Below are 18,246 nucleotides of genomic sequence, written 5' to 3' on the forward strand. Positions count from 1 at the left end.
TGAGTCTTATTAGGTACAAAGAAATCTGCTGACAAATACATAATAATAAGTATTAAACATACTTTTGAATTGAAGAGTTTCCTATATTCAGATTTCAAGACATCAGAAGTTGATATAAGAAAGAAATATGAAGAGAAGGCTGCCACAAGTTTCAATTGTACTTCTGTTAATAACCTCATATTTAAATAAATTACCCTTCATTTCCATTTCGAGTGTTTTTAATATCCCCACAATATTTGGTTCTACATCTTTTAGAACAACTTTGTTTTACAATTCATTTGGTCAACAACTTGTAGGCTACAGTGGAAACGACAGTAAAAGCTGCTTTGTATCAAAAAAATTACAGCGTCACTAAAAGTCTTGCACAGAAAACACAAGAGTTTCACTTTCGATTTGAATTTGAGCCTAATTTAAACAAGAGTTTACTCCTCATCATATGTCACATGGTTAAACACAGCGTAAAAAGTCGCACATTGAGTTCACACCTGGGTTATCTGCAGCTACACTACGTCCTATGTGTATTCTAGTGTCCTCACTCTTTGTGAACTACAAGCTATAAGTGACTCTTTCTAAACATTTTCTACACGTTTGGATCGTCGGATGAAATGCCTCCTTTTTAAAATCCCCTCCAACTTTCTGGGTAAAATATTTACACAATGCCCCAACGTCCTTGTCTGACGAACATGATCAACTAATAATTTACTTCCCTCGCTTATTAACTAATTAGTGCAACTAGTTAGCTATTAAAAAAATCTAAGAAGCTGAATACACAAAATGTTAAAACATAATTAACACAAATGAGACTATTTATTTAGCAGCGCTACTGTTCTATATTCAAACATAGATTATAACAATAGGATTTTCTATGTGTACAGTAGTCTGAGAACTACAAACAGGGAGTGTTGTAATGAAGCAAGACACAAATATAAACCAGGTAAACATAAATCAGGATATAAAAAGCTGAACCCGATATGCAACACATTCAAGAACCATTGCCATACCCAACACAGAACAAACCGTAGTAACTAATAGTGCAGTCCAAACTAAATTTCCAACAAATGTCAATACAATTTTACCCATTAAATCAGTGTTTTCTTATTCTTACCCGCAATTTACACTTTGACAAAGTCGAGATCAGTAGAAAAAAGATGAAACGGACAAACAAAAATATCTAAACCTGCTTTGATCGTACAAAAAATGGAGTCGATGTGATACAATTCTCCTTTTATCACAAACGGTGTCATAGTAAGACGATATGCCCGAACATCATGACTGTAAGAGTCACATTCCCTCGGTGTTGAACGTACTGTACATTAAGTCATTAAATAAACGGAGCCCTTACATTGGAACCTTTGCGATGACTAGCTGAGCACTTGCCGGTGTATCTGTACATAAGTCCACACACTTAAACAATCTAAAACAATTGTATCGTCACACAGTAAGGCGTGAAACAACCCATAGCTTTACATTTACACCTTTTACACCTTAGGATTTTAATTTAGCATAATAAGCAAACAATAGAAAACAAATACAAATAGCTGCGTCGTCTGCTTTACTTGACTATCACTGATTTCAAACTACAAACCGCCACCATAAGTAGAATTAAATCTAACGTTGCAATCAGCGACTGTCACACAGCGTAAACGGATTACACAAAGATAATCAAAGCCTGTGGTAGCAGAAATAATACTGAGCTGTGTGGGAGCATAGCTTCAACAGTTAGGGCTGTGATCAGATGATTGTTTCTACATGAACAACTTTGGTCAGCAATTCTGACAGAAATCTATTTTCTTAAAAAACCCTTTTTGAACATGATGGCACAAACATTTTGTGACGTGTCCGTTGAGCTTCTCTGTTAGCATCTGTCTGCAGAGCTTCCAGAAATAACTGCATGTCACTGTGTAGTTTACAGTCTTGAGAAACAAATGTACACAAAGTGCAAGTACATAATGTATACAAGAACATTAACTTGTAATTACAATTTTCCGTGATGACACAAAATTTGGGAACGTTTTTTGTTAAAAATCCACAAAACATCTTCATACCTCGTGTGGATCGAGCCATTCGCTTCTCTGTTGTTCTCACCGGCGCTTGAAAGAGCCGGTGAGGTGCAGCGCGGTAAAATGTCCTCCGCTCCTCAGACTCCACAGTCATTGGTTCTGTCTTGGAGTTTGCGGGTGAGGATGAGGAAGGTGGAGAGGCAGGCGACTGAAATGTGGAAGATCAGCTGCCACGGGTTCCTCAGGCCGAGCAGGTAGAGGTTGCATAGGACGATCACACTCAACAGAGTGAAGGACTTGGGTTTCTTCAGCGATGAGTGGAACAGGTAGAGGTGGCACTGTGGACACAGAAGGTTCATTCACGTGGTGTCAGAAAGAGTTCGACATGGGGGGGGTCAAATTGTTTTTAATTTGATCTACATTTACCTGAAACACACAGCAGACAAACGCCAGAAGAAACGCCACAACATTCCATACACCTTCATAATCATCCTGTGTGCAGAAGAGGATCAACATAGTACGGCATTGTTTCTCTCAACAAATATTTTAAATATACATAATATCTTTTATATAAAACACATTTTATATCACATCACAATACTGGACTTCTCTTCTCACATACCTGGAATGTGTACTCTACGAGGTGAACCCCACGGATTATGTTCAAAGACGCACACATAATGTTTAGCACAAGAGTGAGGATGCCAGGCGCCGTCACTGGTTCGAGTCTCACATTCTGACCTGTTGAACAAAAGAAAGTGAGCATAAATAATAAAACACAGAGCGAGAACATTTCTGCATGACAGAAACATGAAATAATAACCCGCTGTATTCTTTGCTTCTTTCACAAGAGTGAACAATCTCACCAGATCCAGGACCTTGCTCCATGTGCCCATTTGCAATGCCGTTGGTGAGCTCCACTTCCTCCAAGTTAATTACTTGTGGTGGATGGATCCTGAGATCGCCCTGGACCTCTGCTAATGTCACCTCCAGGGCCGGACCCCCGCTCTGGTTGTACTGCTGCTTGAACTTCTGAATGGTGCCGTCTGTCAATAGGCAGCAACGTAACATTAGGATAAATCTATGCATTTATCTCTCAGTTAAAAGCATCACAGCACAGTAACTTTGTTTGTCAGTCAACACATCGTATTTTAATTCAAAGCAAAATCTCCTCCCCAAATTAGTGACAGCAAATCTAGACAATATTTCTCTTCCTACGCACCAAATTCCAAAAATGGATATGGCCTGGCTGCCAAGGCAACAACAGTGCTATTGAAGCATGTTGTGAACTCCCAGCGCAGATCTTCCAGGAAGCAGAAGGCCTTAGCAACAGGGAGGCTGCAGTGGCACACGGTCATGTAAGATACGCCCTCTGAAGAGATGAAGCTGAACAGGTGAGAGGAGGAAAGGTGTTTAGTAAACAAACAGCCTGACGCAGCGTGACAAGGATGCACCCGTGATCAAACGGACAACATTCTGCATCACAAAGTGAAATACACACTACAGTCGCTTTGTGTATTTTTGCCACAACAGACAGTCTGCTGCTGCTTTGCTTCCTGGATCCTTACTATATGTTGAGGTCCTGGCCCTTGATGGTCCCTCTGTCAGGGAAACGGGCCAGTGCCTTGCTGATAGTTCTGAGCTGCTGCTTCCTCTCCTGGAGCTCTCGGTTGTGTTCAAAGTCTGTGGAGGCCGACAGGGGGAGTCCATCCCTGACCCGAACTACAAAGGCAAACAGGATCAGAGACATGATCCACTAGGTCCATGGAGAACACACTGCCTACATGGGGTAAAGAGAAAGATCAGATTATTACTATTGCTATGTTAGGGCTGAAACTACATTACTTTCATAATTTGGCAATAACGTTCTTGAATAATTAATACATTTTGGTCTATAAAATGTCAGAAAAGAGTTTTTAAAAATGCTCATCATAAATCCCTAAAGCCCAAACTGATTGTTCACGTGCATTCTGTTGACGATCACAATAGACAAAGAGAAGCAACGAATATTATAACTAAAATGACTTTAATGATTAATAAAGAATATTTGAAGATTAATTTACTGTCTTTTGACTTACTTTATTATTTAATCGACAAATCAAGTCAGCTCTGTAGATTAAAACACTCGGTTGCCAGTTTATTGGGCGCACTTTGCTAAAAGCTACAATAAATAAAGATGAATTAGCTACTACTCTTATTAGTTAACTAACGTGTAGTAACACCTATACCGTACCTCAGTATCATGGGTTTCATGCTGCACCTTGTTACTTAGCTCCTGGAGGTTAGCATCATATAAAGGAAATACCCCACCAGCAGGTCGCCAGCACCAGTTTCACTTACGCGTTCCTTATAATATATAATATTATACTTCCTTATACCAGCGATTAATACAAACAACCTGAATAACGCCTTATAACATAGACATAAGAAGTTATATTAAAATAGCCAACGAGCTAACTTGCTTCCGGATACAACACAACCACAACAAATCTACTACGGAAGCTCGGGAGGGACAAACAAAGTCTTAACCAGTCGTAGTTATCATGCAGCGCAGCAACCTTTTCACTTAAAAGTGAATTTAGCACACGCTAATTGTCGGCCCCGTCAGTGACTAGCAAATTGCTTGGCTAGCTACTGTGCAGAGGTTAGTTACGCTATGTATTTTGATAACCTGTAATCTGATTTATATCGTTAACGTTACGTTAAATGTGAATAGTGATTGCCGGCTGTGAGAAATACAAACGTAAGCTAGCTAGCTAATAGCTGTTAGCTCAACCATTTTGGAAACGTCAACGTTTGTTTTGCTGAGCTGTTTTTAGCTCTTTAGCTCTTTAATATTTACTGTTCTGTTATTGCTACAGACGTGGCTTGAACCTGCCGTTTTTGTTCGTAAATGTGTGCCGTGTTTACATTTCACTAACGTTGTACAAGTCGTGAATGTGGACATTGGTGGGCTAATAGTTAAACGTCAACTCGGTGGTGATCAGCTGTTCCTTGTTTGGATCGACAATATGTGTGGTGCATTACATTTATATTTTGATTGCTTTTAAATAATGTATTAACCACTGTGGTCTTCAATACTTGTAGGACATGTAGCTCACATTACCTCTAATTTATGCAATTAAATACTTTGTACAGTTAAGACTTCTGAAGTTGATTATTCCCAGAACATTAACACAGTTTGTGACATAAGAGTTATTAATACAATGCATTCCTGTCAACATATGTGTCTGAATTGTGAATGCAGTATAACTCTGATGCACTGCTCATTAGCTGTGAATTAACATACAGTCAACACTAGTGCCTCAACAGCTGTTCATTGGTTTGCTTAAAATAATGTTTGCTCTCTTGTTGGACTACTATTCCCACAACACACATACACACCATGTGATTTTATCATTATTACATTTCAGCTCAGTGACTCAGCATTTATGCAGCCTGTATAATGCAAATTGTGAGAAGATTAAGCTGTTGTTAAGTTGTTTTTTTGGTATTTTAATTAACAAACAAACAGTAAAACAAAATATATATATATATACATACTCTCACATGTGTCAAAAACAATAAGACACACACTCTTGAGTGCTGAAACAGTTAAAGTGAATCCTCTGAGGACTGTCCTCTCCCAGTACCTCAAATACTGGGTCAGATTTTTCCCACATTTCTCACAATATCAGATATAGTTTTTAAAATATTGAGTTCCAGAACATCGGCCCCAACGAGGAAGGAAATACCCCACACCGGTCACACACAGAAGCTATATTAGGATACATTTTTAGGAGGCTTGACCTTTTTTAAAGATGGAAACGATGCAACACCATGAACTGTGTAACACCCTGTCTAGTGAATGTGATGCTCAGCGTACAACCTACTTATGGACAAGTCTTCCTCCCAAGTGGATTTCAGAAAACCTAGTAGCAGCATTTTGTGACACTTCACAGGGAGTGAGACCCAAGCGGACAGTGGGAACAGAGTTACACATGCACAGCGAGGAAGCAATGCTTTGCTCTACTTGGATTTGCATAGCCAACACATTTACAGACTTCTCTCTCACTCCCCTCCCATCGTCCACTCTCCTCCCCTTTCTGTTTCTACCCCCCTCGCTGTCTTTTAGTCTCTCTACATTGTTTGCCAACACACTCCTCTAAATATGCTGTACATTGTAGGTGTTCACTTCAGAAGCTTACTGCTTTTTTTAAGGGAAGGAAACCGTGTTATTTTCCCTGATTAGCGTTTTATTTGTACTTTTTCTACATTTTAGGTCACCCAGAGTGTGATTACAATGGGGGTGAAAGACCGCCCTCAGTGTTACTTTGATGTGGAGCTCAACCGGGAGCCAGGTAAGAGAATATACAATCACTTCACAGGGATAGCCTGCATGTAACCAGCACTTCATAGCCGAATACTATGAACTGACATCATCAATAAAGATGTTTAAACTGCATGTGTTGTAGTCTGGTTTTGTGTTAGTAACTGTATCTGGACTGAATGTATTAAAGTCTAGACATGAGAAGCTATTAACGTGGACAGGGAAGGACAAAAGCCTCCATCCGGCTCGTAAGAATAGTTTTAGATTTGCTCCTAGCTGTGGAAAAGTTGCTGAGATTCACTGCAGGAGAAAGTGCAGATGTGTGCAGTGTAGTAACACGTAGCTCTTAATTGTGTCCTTAGGCCTATTCAGTTTCTTTCCCTCATTGCTACAAGGTGAAGTGAGATAACATGTTTCCCTTTCTCTGTGTTTTACAGTTGGGCGAATAGTCTTTCAACTCTTTTCGGATGTTTGTCCCAAGACAAGCAGAAACTTTCTGTGTTTGTGCACTGGTGAGTACCGTTCAGTCAAGGACACGTCATACTCGTGCTATTTCAACATTCACTGCACACATTGCAAAACCAAACATGTATGTTTCAAAAGATGTTTGAGAGCAGAACATGAATCTGTTTGTACTGTCTGTAAACATTAGCATTATAGTCCTCAATTCAGTTGTGTTGTTTATTTCTCCAATAAAAGCCGAGACATTTGGGATGCACTGTCCAGGGTACGAACTGCACAACAATCGTTTCTGTTCCTTCTTTCTAATCTGTCCCGTCTCCACCCGGAAAAATAATCGTAATGAGTAGACAAATATGAGATTGAGCCACAGCTTCACACACACACACACACACACACACACACACACACACCCCTCTTTGGTCATTTGATATCTTGAGGAAAGGAGCCGTCGTGTAAATTGTCCAGTGACAGATGGAGTCACCGGATGGACAGAGGGGTGCTGCTCTCTCTCCCTCGATACTTCATCTCTCTGAGCAGAGCACGGCGTACTGTAGTAGTCGCCGTCTGCCCGGAGATAGCCATAAATCTGCAAACAGACTGCAGATCGATCCTCCCTCTCATTTTTCACTCCACCTGGCGGACGGAATTTGATGCTGACAAGGGCGGACACGGCTCGTTAGTCTGCTCCTTTTCCTGGACACACACACGCAACACAACACGGTGATATACACGGCACAGCTGGGCAGTTTGCTGGGGCTTTTTATTTTTTTTTAGGAGGGGATCAGCTCATAAGAAACCAAACCCTTGGAACAATGCTGAAGCCAGTGAAGCAACATTTCTAGCCAGCCACCAGCCACCACCCACTGTCCTCAGAAAAGCCCCCTTACACACATCCAATGAAATATCTACATGTCTGCCTTCACCCGAGGGAAAGGGAAATCCTGGGGGGGTTATAGCTTTGGGGCGATGCATTCTGTCCCCTGTTGTTATCACTCCAGTGGAAGATTTGCAGTCCTAACAGCAGGATGCCTCAACAAAGGCATCCAGTTTATTGGAATCCTTCCCCCCCCCCCCCCCCCAAATGTGGTTTCATGACCCGTGTTTAGAATAAACTCCCATGTGGCAACGCTCAACATGTCTTAACACCTCAGGGCATCCGGTATACACAACGGCACTTCATATAGCAGCAGCTCTGTTGAATGTGTTGTGCTGGATGAAAGTTAACGTGCGTGTGATTGCAGGTGAAAAGGGAACCGGCAAAGTCACAGAGAAAAAGCTGTGCTACAAAGGCTCCACGTTTCACAGAGTTGTAAAGAACTTTATGGTCCAGGGAGGCGACTTCACCGAAGGTAATAATGTCTTAACGTATAACCTTGTTTACCGTGTGTTCCATCAAATTGTCTGAATAAAGTCAAACAGCTGGTTTAATGTTTTACATAAACATGCAAAGGGAAGCGACAGAGCTGCTGCTGCATCTGATCATTATCATCATTTGTTTTTTATTTAGGAATGAAATGCTCTCTTGGGTACAAACTGTGTTTTCAATAATGGTGATGCTTTGCACGGTTTAACGGCAAACAATTACATTAACAAGAGCCGATATAGATAGACGCTATTAGTCTTCAAAATGTGGTCCCACAAACACACATTAATCACGTCTTTTCTTTTGTCTAAGATGCAGAAGAGACGGCACTTTAATTGTAACAATTAGCGCAATTGTTTTATTGTGTTAATCTTTCCAGGAAATGGAAGAGGAGGAGAGTCCATATTCGGAGGCTACTTCGAAGGTAATGGGAATATCAAATGATTCCTTGTTGATGTCTCATGAATGTTAATCGAAGTGCAATTTATCAAATTCTGCATGAGCACAATGTTGCATGTGCCTGTCGTGCTAATAATGTATTCCCTGTGAATGGCGGCGTTGACCTTCACTTTCCCATTGTATAGTGCCGTCTTCTATTCAGTAACAGTAGTGGGCTTTACCAGATGAGCATGGAGAGTAGCGTTTCTCTTTACTGACAGCTACAATCTTCCTGCCTAAAATGTTTCCACATATTCTTTTATTTATAGAGTGGTCTTTTGCAAAAATGAGAAGGTAAGAGATGTACACAGCTCAGTAACACCATGTCAACATTGTCCCCACCACCTTCCTGTGTCAGTCAAAACGCAGACGCATCGTACTGAAGGGATGTTACTGCAGGATCCCCCCCCCCCCCCCCCCCCCCCCCCGCCCCTGAGGCGCGCTGCTCAAGTTGCTCGGCCTCGGGACGCTCAAGTTACTTTTTATGTTACATATGTGCTATTTATAGCTACACGACTGCAGAGATATTTAGTCAGGTACGGGCGGCTGCAGGTTTCTCTGCTAAATAGGAAGACTTAGTGGAAATAAGATATTCAGCCTTTGCAACATGGATATATGTAGATACAATAAAGATTCAGGCGTATGTAATGGAATAACTCTCATGATGTCTAGATACAAAAATGAACCGAGTTAAACAATCAAAAGAGCAATTTGCCACCCATTGCATGTTAAAATAATTAGAAAGCAAGTAGTTTAAATGATACAACACATCTTTATAAAGCTGGAAGGACGTGTGGGTGAAGCAATGATGAGGTTTGATGGATTACAAGTGTTTATCCCTCTTGTCCTGTCATGGATGTTTCCATTATGGATCAGGAGAACACTGTGACACTTCGATCCCTCTTCCTCTGCTCCCAACAGATGAGAACTTCCTTCTCAAACACGACAAAGCCTTCCTGTTGTCGATGGCCAACCGTGGGAAGGACACCAACGGTTCACAGTTCTTCATGTGAGTTACATTAAGAAGATCAAACCACTCTGCACCTTTTGTTAACAACTATACCATTTACCTGACACGTCACTCACATTATTCATTTTGCTTTCTGTCCCTTTTGAAACTGTCGAGTAGAATTTGCCATCGAGTGTGAACGCCGATGACAAATTCTACTCCGTGCAGTTAGATTTTCAAAGTGCAGAGAAACATGGATTCATTCTTTTTTTACCTACAAATGTGTTACATTTTTTCTCTTGCCGTTTTTGTGTAAAATTTACAGAATCTCTAGCATCCTGCTCTTCCAAGGTAATGTGTCTCCAAGGCTGTGTTTCTGTCTCTCTCTCTCCTGACTGTATTTATCATTCAGTAGTTTGCATTAGCAAAGTGTTCTGCAGAGTTTATTTTGGAACAATGTTCACAAATGGTTTGAGGTTGTTTGGCTTTGTAGACGTCACTGAAACAAGTTGTCACCATAAGATAGAAATAAATAAACATAAAGGAGGAAACGTCTACAGACTTTCTCTGTGTGATCCATATGGTCGTCGCCCTCACTCTGTTGTTGAGGCTTTTTATTGCCTGTTTATTGTTATTTCATGAAAGCTTTTTACCTAAATTAATTTCAAATATCATTAAAAAAATCGTCATCTGACAAATTCTGAAGCTGCTTCTTTGAGATTTTTCAACTGCACCCGCACTTTGTTAAAGTTACTTGTTTATTCTAATTATTTTCCTCCTTTTTCTCTTTTTCTCATGACCCCCCCTCCCCCCCCCCCCTGTCATCGGTTGGCCTTCTTTGTTGGATTTTGCACTAACAGCACAACCAAGGTGGCGCCTCATCTCGATGGGTAAAATCTAATGTCACTGACACCAACAATCAGAATTACAGGGTTCTTAGAGCCCCTGAATGTGTGTTTCTGAATTACAGGGTTCTTAGAGCCCCTGAATGTGTGTTTCTTGATAACATTCAGTGTTAAGTCAAATAAAAAGCATGTTTCGGTTTGTGTACGATACCTTCGTTCTTCTCTGCAGAGTCCACGTCGTCTTCGGTCTGGTCATCTCCGGCTTTGAGGTGATAAAGAAGGTGGAGGGGCTGAAGACTGATTCAGCCAGCAGACCCTACGCTGACGTGAGAGTGATGGACTGCGGACAACTTATCACTAAGTCCGCTAACGATGGTAAGTTCAGTCCGATCTTCTTCTCCTGAAGGGTTAGGGTTTGCTTTTAGGGGTTTCCCCCGACTTAGAATCTACATCGTCGAATCTATTTGGTCAAATCTTTCTTATTATTTCTTTTGCTCATTGATGTTTAGTAAAAACAACAAAATAATTGTTGCTTCAGAACAACAGCGCCGTGTGTTGTGTGAAGGTGCCGTGCTCTCCAGAGTACTGAAGCGGATCGGAGGAGATCGATAGACAGACAGAACACGGTGTCTTTGATTTCTAAACGCTGGCCTTGTGTTGTCGTTGTTGTTGTTTAGCTACATGCTGATTTATTCAGGCACACTAAGGAGATTTATTGAAAGCAAATGAGTTGGAATCTCTACCTAAATGTGCTGTGTGTTATGATTTAATTGGAAAAACTAAGTAATTATATATAAAAATCTGACATTCAGTTCTAAAGGTTCAGTATTTTCTATTTAATTCTTTGTAACAGCTGGAATTCATAGTTTTTAACACCAACAGCAGTATGTGGGGAATATTTCCAGCCTCTAATTAAAACGTTGTTTCTCGTTTGTGCTTTTTTTTTGGACAACAATGGAGCTCAGAGGAATAAGCTACATCAGGCTTTGGATACATAAGCAACACTGTTAGGAGGTTGAAAGCATTGTTGGTTTTGGTGTTTGGAGATGTGATAGAGTGTCAGTTTAATGTCTGGTGTATACGACAACTTTTGTTATTTTAATTCAAAAGCTTTCATAGATGTTTCCCATGACTTGTCCGTCATGTACACACAAGCGTACATCTTTTGTTCTGTCCTGTGGGGAACACCGTGTGTTGCCTGAGATTGTAACTGGGTCATATGTTGTGTTCCTTTTGTAAGAGCTTGGCATTTTGGTGCCAGTATTTCCCCCCACTGGCATTAGTTACAGGGCACGTAACCTGATCTTCTGGTTAATGAGGATCAGCGAGGTGATCTCTGTGAAGTTCAGTTGGCATCTGCCCACCTCACTCTGTCAGGCCTGCTTTCATTCGCCCCCACCATACTGAGCAGAATCAAACAAAGCCTTAGTTGTTAGCGTTACACCACCCTGAAAGTGACTCCTGGCATTTGAACTTTCCTTCTTACTTCACTGAGAAGCATGATTTTTAATTAAATGATACTATGTTTCTCGCTTCAGTACTTGAAGGCAAGAGGAAAAGAACCTCTCATTCTGCTGACTCGTCCCTCAATTCCCAAGACTCGTCCTCTCAGTTCTCGTCTTCGTTTGGATCTGAATCAGACGAACAGCACAAACATCACAAGCACAAGAGACAAGCGAGGAGTAAACGGTCTAAAAGGAAAAGGAGGGAATCAAAGGAGAAGAACATTGATGTTCTACCCTCCAAGCAAAGGTAGTTTAAAAATAAATAAAATCCTCTTTATAGTACATTTACTCACAAGCACCTCGAATGTTCCAGTCTGATCACTATATACGAGTATAAATAGAAGCACTGCCTTGTTGGCTCTTTGCATAGCAAAATATTGTTTTATATTGTCGTTAAGCTCTCCCAGTCCTGTGGAAAGTGAGATTCTGCAGGGAGACATTGAAGCGGAGGGAGAGAAGGAGCCGAGTGGGAGGAGAGAGAAGCTCGTCGTCCGACCGGAGGAAATCCCACCGGTGCCGGAGAACCGCTTCCTGCTGCGACGGGACATGCCATCTCAGGAAGTTAAAACAGAGATGTCAGTTTATTGGAATATATTTCAGTTTATACATTGAAAAGTGTACACCTACGTAGTTACTGTAGGTTTTTACTTTGAAATTCGATCTTTTCAGAGTCGAGAAAGAAGAAACGTCTCTTTCAACTGAACCGAAACCAGCAGTCTCTAAGTCCGGACGAAAGATCAAAGGCAGAGGAACAATGGTACGCTCGCCTCACCTAAGATCAGAGATCTGTCTGTTCATGTCTGGTGTGTGTGTAGTATTTGTTCTTGTTTGCTTGTTAAATGACCTGATCCACTCCGAGGGCAAGCATGTATATACTCCTAGTGTAAGTCACAACTTCCTTTAAAGGGTAACAAGTCAAAAGGGGACCATTGCTGTAAAGAATTGACAAACATCTATCTAACCGATAGATTCTTTCTGACCCCAAAAGTCTACTTTAACCTACACTCCTTAATTAAGTTTGCATACTGTGTTTTCCTCCGCTCTGTAGGTGTATACGGGAGGAGGGAATGTGAATGCGCAAGGCAAGAAAAAATCTAAAAACTTGAATTTCAGGGGCTCCGTTCCGTTGGGGGGAATATATATATATATATATATATATATATATGTCCGCTAGACCTACCGGTGGGACGCCGTTAGTCTCGAGCCCCCTGGTACCTATATCGAAAAATAGGTACCAAAGTATCGGTTCTTGTGATATCCCTAGTATCAATATATTTTTACTTTTTTGCAGAGATATCACACCCCAACAAGGTCTAAATCACGCTCTGCATCGGTGGAAGAACGTGGTAGCAGTGAAACTCCGCCGCACTGGAAAGAAGAGATGAAGAGAACCAAAGTTTATCAACCGCCGAGCATCGAGAGATGGACCAAAGGAGACAAGTAGGACTTAATGTTTTTACTTAGTTACTGCAAACATCAGTTTTTTCTTTATTTTTCTTCATGCATCTTTTGACTTAACAGATTGAATGACCATTCCTCAAGCAGATGGGACAACAGAAGCGACTCTGCATGGTCCCGGTCTCCACCACACTCTTCAGACCGCAGCTCTGAGAGGTCCAGCCTGCACCGCCAACAGAAAAAAGAGAAGAAGAAAGCCAAACACAAGAAAAAGGCCAAAAAAGGGAAACGTGGGAAGAAGAAGAGCTCCAAGAACAAACCTCAAGAGCCTTTACCGTCAGTGGGTGACAGGCCAGTGTCTTCAGAAAGAAAGTCCAGAAGATCCCGCTCTCCATCCCGCTCCTCGTCAAATCAGCATGATTCGTCAACTCGAAGGAGACGGCGGTCCTCGCTAATCTTTCAGAGTCTCACGGTCCTACTCTAGATCCTACGCATCCAGTCAGTCAAGATCTAGAGGGAGGTCTAGGTCTTATTCAAGATCAAGAAGCCTTTCTAGGTCTAGAAGTCGGTCTTTGTCTAGATCCAGATCTCAATCCTACTCTAGATCCCGATCAAGATCCAGGTACAGATCTAGGTCTTTGTCTCCATCCAGAAAGAAGAGTTCATCCAGATCCCCAAGAAAGAGGAAATCCAGAAAGCCAAAAGCTGACGCCATGATGCCCAAGAAGCTTCCAGACAGCAAAGTCACGCCTGTCCCCAGACTCCCGAGTGTCCCGGCTCCTGAAATTGCCCCTGTGATCCCAATGAGCGACAGTCCCCCTCCCTCGCGCTGGAAACCCGGTCAAAAGCCCTGGAAGCCCTCTTACATCCACATTCAGGAGAATAAAGTGAAAGTAGCTCCCAGCTTCTCCACTGGACAAACAGTCGGTAGTGTTACAGAAAAAGCTCAGACTTCCGCTACACCAAAGTGTCTGCCGGGTGACAAACCTGCGGGGCTCTCACACAGCAGGTCCTCTAGAAGCAAGTCCTACAGTCGCTCAAGGAGCAGAAGTTATAGTCGGTCAAGATCCCCTCATCAGTACAACAGCAGGTCCTCCTCCTGCAGCAGATCAGACTCTGAAAACTCCCAGAAAACATGTAGCAACAAGAAGAATTCACTAGACAAGGAATGGAAAGAGTATTACAGCTCTCTGAGGAGGGTAAAAAATGTAGATAAGTACATTTCACTCGACAGTACTCAAGATGTTCAGTCGGGATCGGAGAAGAGGGCAGGCTGTGAAAATAGTCCGGATATCAGTGTCTCAAAGACAAATGTGTCACAGGATCAGGAGACGAAGCAGTGCAGCTCAATGCCGGCGGAGATGCTTTAATAGCAGGTGTGAATGGGATAGTGACAGTGATAGAGTGAGCCAAAGCAATAGTGCTGCCTTGTCTAAAAAGCAGAAACAAGCGGTTCAGTCTAGTGAATCTGTTGACAAGAAGTTGTCCGCTCTTACTGCTTGGAATTCAGAAAGCGATTCAGAAAATATAGCCTCCAGGATATTGGCTATATCTGAAAAAGAGGAAGGAGAGGCTAGTTCAGAATCAGAATATGAGACTTCCAGGAAGACGTCAGAGGCTGTGGTTGCGCTGGCACCCAAGATTTCTGCTGCTGCTGCTTCTGTCCGGCCAGAGAAAAGTCCCGAGAAGGCAGGCAGAACCAGAGAAGCACAAGAGCAAGAAGAAGGCCAAACGTAAGCATAAACGCAAAAGAAGAAGAGAGAGCAGTAAGGACAAAGGAAAGAGATCGAAGAGGAAACATCAGAAGCTCAAAGAGACTTTTCACTGGCAGCCTCCTTTGGAGTTCGGAGAGGAGGAAGAGGAGGATGAATCAAAACGAGAGAAACATAGTCCTGGTAGAGTTGTCAAAGAAAGGCCTGGGGTAGACGGTATGAATGAAAAACTAACCTCTTTAAACAAGAATCCTAAACAAGAAAAGAAGAGGGTGCAACAGAGAGCAAAGGAATGTATCAACAAAAACCCAAAACACACTGAATCTCATCTTCAGACATCCAACAGGAACGGTGCTGATTGCCCCGGTATCACAGAGCAACAGTCTTTAGATGATATGGACATTTGTACCCCCGAGCATGAGGCTGAGATTGTAGAACCTCAAGTTACACAGTTGAATAACGCCGCGGGGTTAACACTAAAATCTACCTCAAAGTCTTTAGAGATGCCAAGTGGAGATGATGCTTTACCTCATAGCAGAGAACCGCCTTCTCTTACCTCCACGGCAGCTGCTGGACTGCAAGACGAATCCACCGGCAAACCTACTGGCACTGCGGTTCATTTCAAATGGAGGCCTTTGAAAGGAATGTCTGCTCTACAGAACGTGAATGTGCCGCCCGTCACCGCAAAAACCGCCCACCTTCAAGAGAGCCAGAACACCAACGCGCAGGGCGTGAGAATGGAGATAAAAAGCCAAAGCCGAGTCCGACCGGGATCTCTGTTCGATGAGGTTCGTAAGACGGCGCGGCTAAACCAGAGGCCGAGGAACGAGGAGAGCTCCAGCGAGGAGAGATCCCCGTCTGTGGGAAATACACGGGGGACGTCTCGCGCGCGGTCCCCGAAGAAGAAGTCACGCTCCGATCCCAGCCACCGGTCCCGCTCCAGAGGCTGGTCCCACTCCTCCAGCAGGTCCAGGAGTAGATCCCGCAGCTCCAGCTACTCCTCCAGGTAAATCAAAAAGCACTTTGATGAAATGAAAAGTGCCAGGTCACCATCGGTAAATCTTTCTAAATGCTGGAGAGGCTTCTAGGACAAGATTGTTGTGAAGCGATAAACTTGATGGATGCGAAGCGTTTAGTCCAGAAGCTTAAATCTGTGTCTGTACAGACCTTTTGTTCTGGCTCCGGCAGAATGTCATTCATCACAAAACCTCATTCTCTTTAGGAGCCGTAGTAGGAGTCGGAGGAGACGGGGAAGAGGGCGGTCCCGCTCTCGTAGCACCACATATCGAACTTACAGGAGTCACAGGTAACTAATGGTCTGAGCTCGGGAGGCTTTATTTTACATTTCCGCTTTGTTGACTCAGCAAACTGTATATTTAAATTATATTTTATCGGTGTGCATTTTATGTGTGATTGGTCTTCAAGTCTCTTTAAATCTGCTCGTCTCACTCTTTCTCTGTTCTGCCTTCCTTCAGTCGGACGTACAGTAGAAGTCATTCCAGGAGTCGCTCGTATAATCGCCGTCGGAGATCGAGGTCTGTGAGCTGTTTGATGTGCTAACAGTCACAGAGTAGAAATGTTTAATAGTTCACGTGAGGGGTATCAGATCTACCCATCATCATGTATACACTATATTCAGGTTCAAACACTACAACAAAGTGGACATTTGCTGCGTTGTCTTATTGTAAAATTAGTTATTAAAAGACCTTCGGCTTTAGAAAATTAAGCATATTCCAGATTTTCTGATATTTATAGACCAAAAGATTAATCTATTTATCAAGATAATAATCAGCAGATGAATGAATAATTAAAGTAATTGTTAGTAGCAGGCCTAGAAGAGATCAATCCTATCTTAAGTCATTAATTATAGTATCTGCAATTGCATGAAGCAAGAACACCCAATCAATCTTGTTTACGATGCACGCAGACTAAATCCCTGTGCAGTGTGTTGGTAATAAAATCATAACGCCAGAACTTTGTTTATAACTAAATCATGTGGCACACTGTTCTAGAGAACTCCCTAAAATCATATCTCTGTATGTTAATGCAGGTCAGACTCCTATGACAGTTATTCCAGTCGGAGTCGCAGTGCGAGCAGGAGACGCGGGCGCAGACGAAGTGACAGCTACAGGAGCTCGCACCGCCGATCCCGGTAAGATGCTCCGCCCCCCCTGGTGACCCCTGACTGACAGGTTTCACTTCAGCCTTGTGGCTGAATGTAAGATTGTGGTTTAACACCGAGACAAACTTAAGTATTCATGCATCTCATTCAACAGTCAAATCTTTCATTGTCGGTTCTGTGTTTTGCAGGTCGTACCGTTCCTCCAGCCGCAGCTCTTCCAGGCGCAGTCACAGCCGCAGCAGCCGGTACAGTTGAGCCTCGGGCAGGTTGTCGCCTTTAATTTGGCTAAAAAGAAACAAAAAAAAACGCTAAGTCTGGACACTGTGCACGCACAAAAGCAATTACCGTTATCATCACAGATCAGCAACTAAAGCTCCAGGAGGGAAGCGTTGTATTCCACCTTGTTAACAGTTTAATTATGTACTGTATGGCAGTCTTTAAGGAAACGAATGTTGTAGAATGTAAATAAATAAACCACTTCACAAACTTACATAAATCAGATATTCTTCTTGAAGCGGCTGTCAAAGCTGAGAAATAAGATGTATATTTTATATTGTACATTTGTGTATTCCTTTTTTACTTTTCTAAATGTACAATGATTATTCTGCAAGTGTATAATCCTCTGTTTCTGGTATAGGTTGAGCTTATGCCTTAAATTCTGTTTCTCTCTCTCTAAAGAAAGTCCTTGTTTAAAGGAAAACATCACTTTTTGTAGCAGTTTCAAGCTTTACTCAAGCTGTGTATTTGTTCCATTCGTTTATTACTGTATCATAAATGTTAAAAGTTGTACTCAAAGTATCGTATGTCTGATTTACATAACAGTTCTGAATGTTTACGCTTAATAAATACCACAGCAAGCCTGTGTTTCCTCACAATGTACAGCAGAGAAGTCTGTTTATGCACTTCTACAATGGCGCCATCTACCTGTCAGTGCACAACTGCAGCTCGTGTGTTCCTGTGAGATCCACGGAAATATCTTTCATCCCTGCTAATTTAAATGTGTGTATTACATTTATGTCAAACGCTACAAATACTGATATTGGATTTTATAATAAGAAAACTACAGTTTTTTCTATTGGATGTCATGCAATTAGAAGAATCTGATTAATGCAACGCACAACTATAATTTTACTCGCTTCATAG

General features: G+C 42.1%; 2 protein-coding genes across 2 annotated transcripts; one reads left to right on the plus strand and one right to left on the minus strand.

Annotated features, from left to right (window-relative positions):
- Positions 1-696: 696 nt before the first annotated feature.
- On the minus strand, positions 697-4,650 carry sec22c (SEC22 homolog C, vesicle trafficking protein). The gene is made up of 7 exons (XM_029457329.1): positions 4,234-4,650; positions 3,569-3,780; positions 3,223-3,386; positions 2,867-3,046; positions 2,623-2,741; positions 2,427-2,492; positions 697-2,338 (listed from the first exon to the last, which is right to left on the minus strand). Exons 2-7 carry the CDS (start codon positions 3,748-3,750, stop codon positions 2,138-2,140), a joined length of 912 nt encoding a protein of 303 aa, XP_029313189.1. The 5' UTR covers positions 3,751-3,780; positions 4,234-4,650; the 3' UTR covers positions 697-2,137.
- A 1,493-nt stretch (positions 4,651-6,143) lies between these two features.
- Positions 6,144-17,593, plus strand: nktr (natural killer cell triggering receptor). The gene is given in 20 exon segments (XM_029457328.1): positions 6,144-6,162; positions 6,262-6,340; positions 6,747-6,821; positions 8,013-8,120; positions 8,514-8,558; positions 9,494-9,581; positions 10,382-10,411; positions 10,596-10,741; positions 11,905-12,118; positions 12,270-12,446; positions 12,541-12,628; positions 13,163-13,311; positions 13,393-13,723; positions 13,725-14,630; positions 14,632-14,961; positions 14,963-15,987; positions 16,204-16,287; positions 16,457-16,516; positions 17,032-17,133; positions 17,292-17,593. Coding segments are annotated over 20 exon segments (4,116 nt in total). The 5' UTR covers positions 6,144-6,150; the 3' UTR covers positions 17,359-17,593.
- The last annotated feature ends 653 nt before the right edge of the window (positions 17,594-18,246 follow it).

This window comes from Cottoperca gobio, chromosome 20 (assembly GCF_900634415.1).
Source record: "Cottoperca gobio chromosome 20, fCotGob3.1, whole genome shotgun sequence".
NCBI classification, from domain to species: domain Eukaryota; kingdom Metazoa; phylum Chordata; class Actinopteri; order Perciformes; family Bovichtidae; genus Cottoperca; species Cottoperca gobio.

What these genes read in the sequence shown, in the direction of transcription:
- sec22c (XM_029457329.1), bottom strand. Translation starts at nt 3,750, where the DNA reads ATGTCTCTGATCCTGTTTGCCTTTGTAGTTCGGGTCAGGGATGGACTC. An exon ending in GGCCAGGACCTCAACATATA is followed by an intron (nt 3,387 to 3,568) that starts GTAAGGATCCAG and finishes TCACCTGTTCAG; the next exon opens with CTTCATCTCTTCAGAGGGCG. An exon ending in ATATCCATTTTTGGAATTTG is followed by an intron (nt 3,047 to 3,222) that starts GTGCGTAGGAAG and finishes GCCTATTGACAG; the next exon opens with ACGGCACCATTCAGAAGTTC.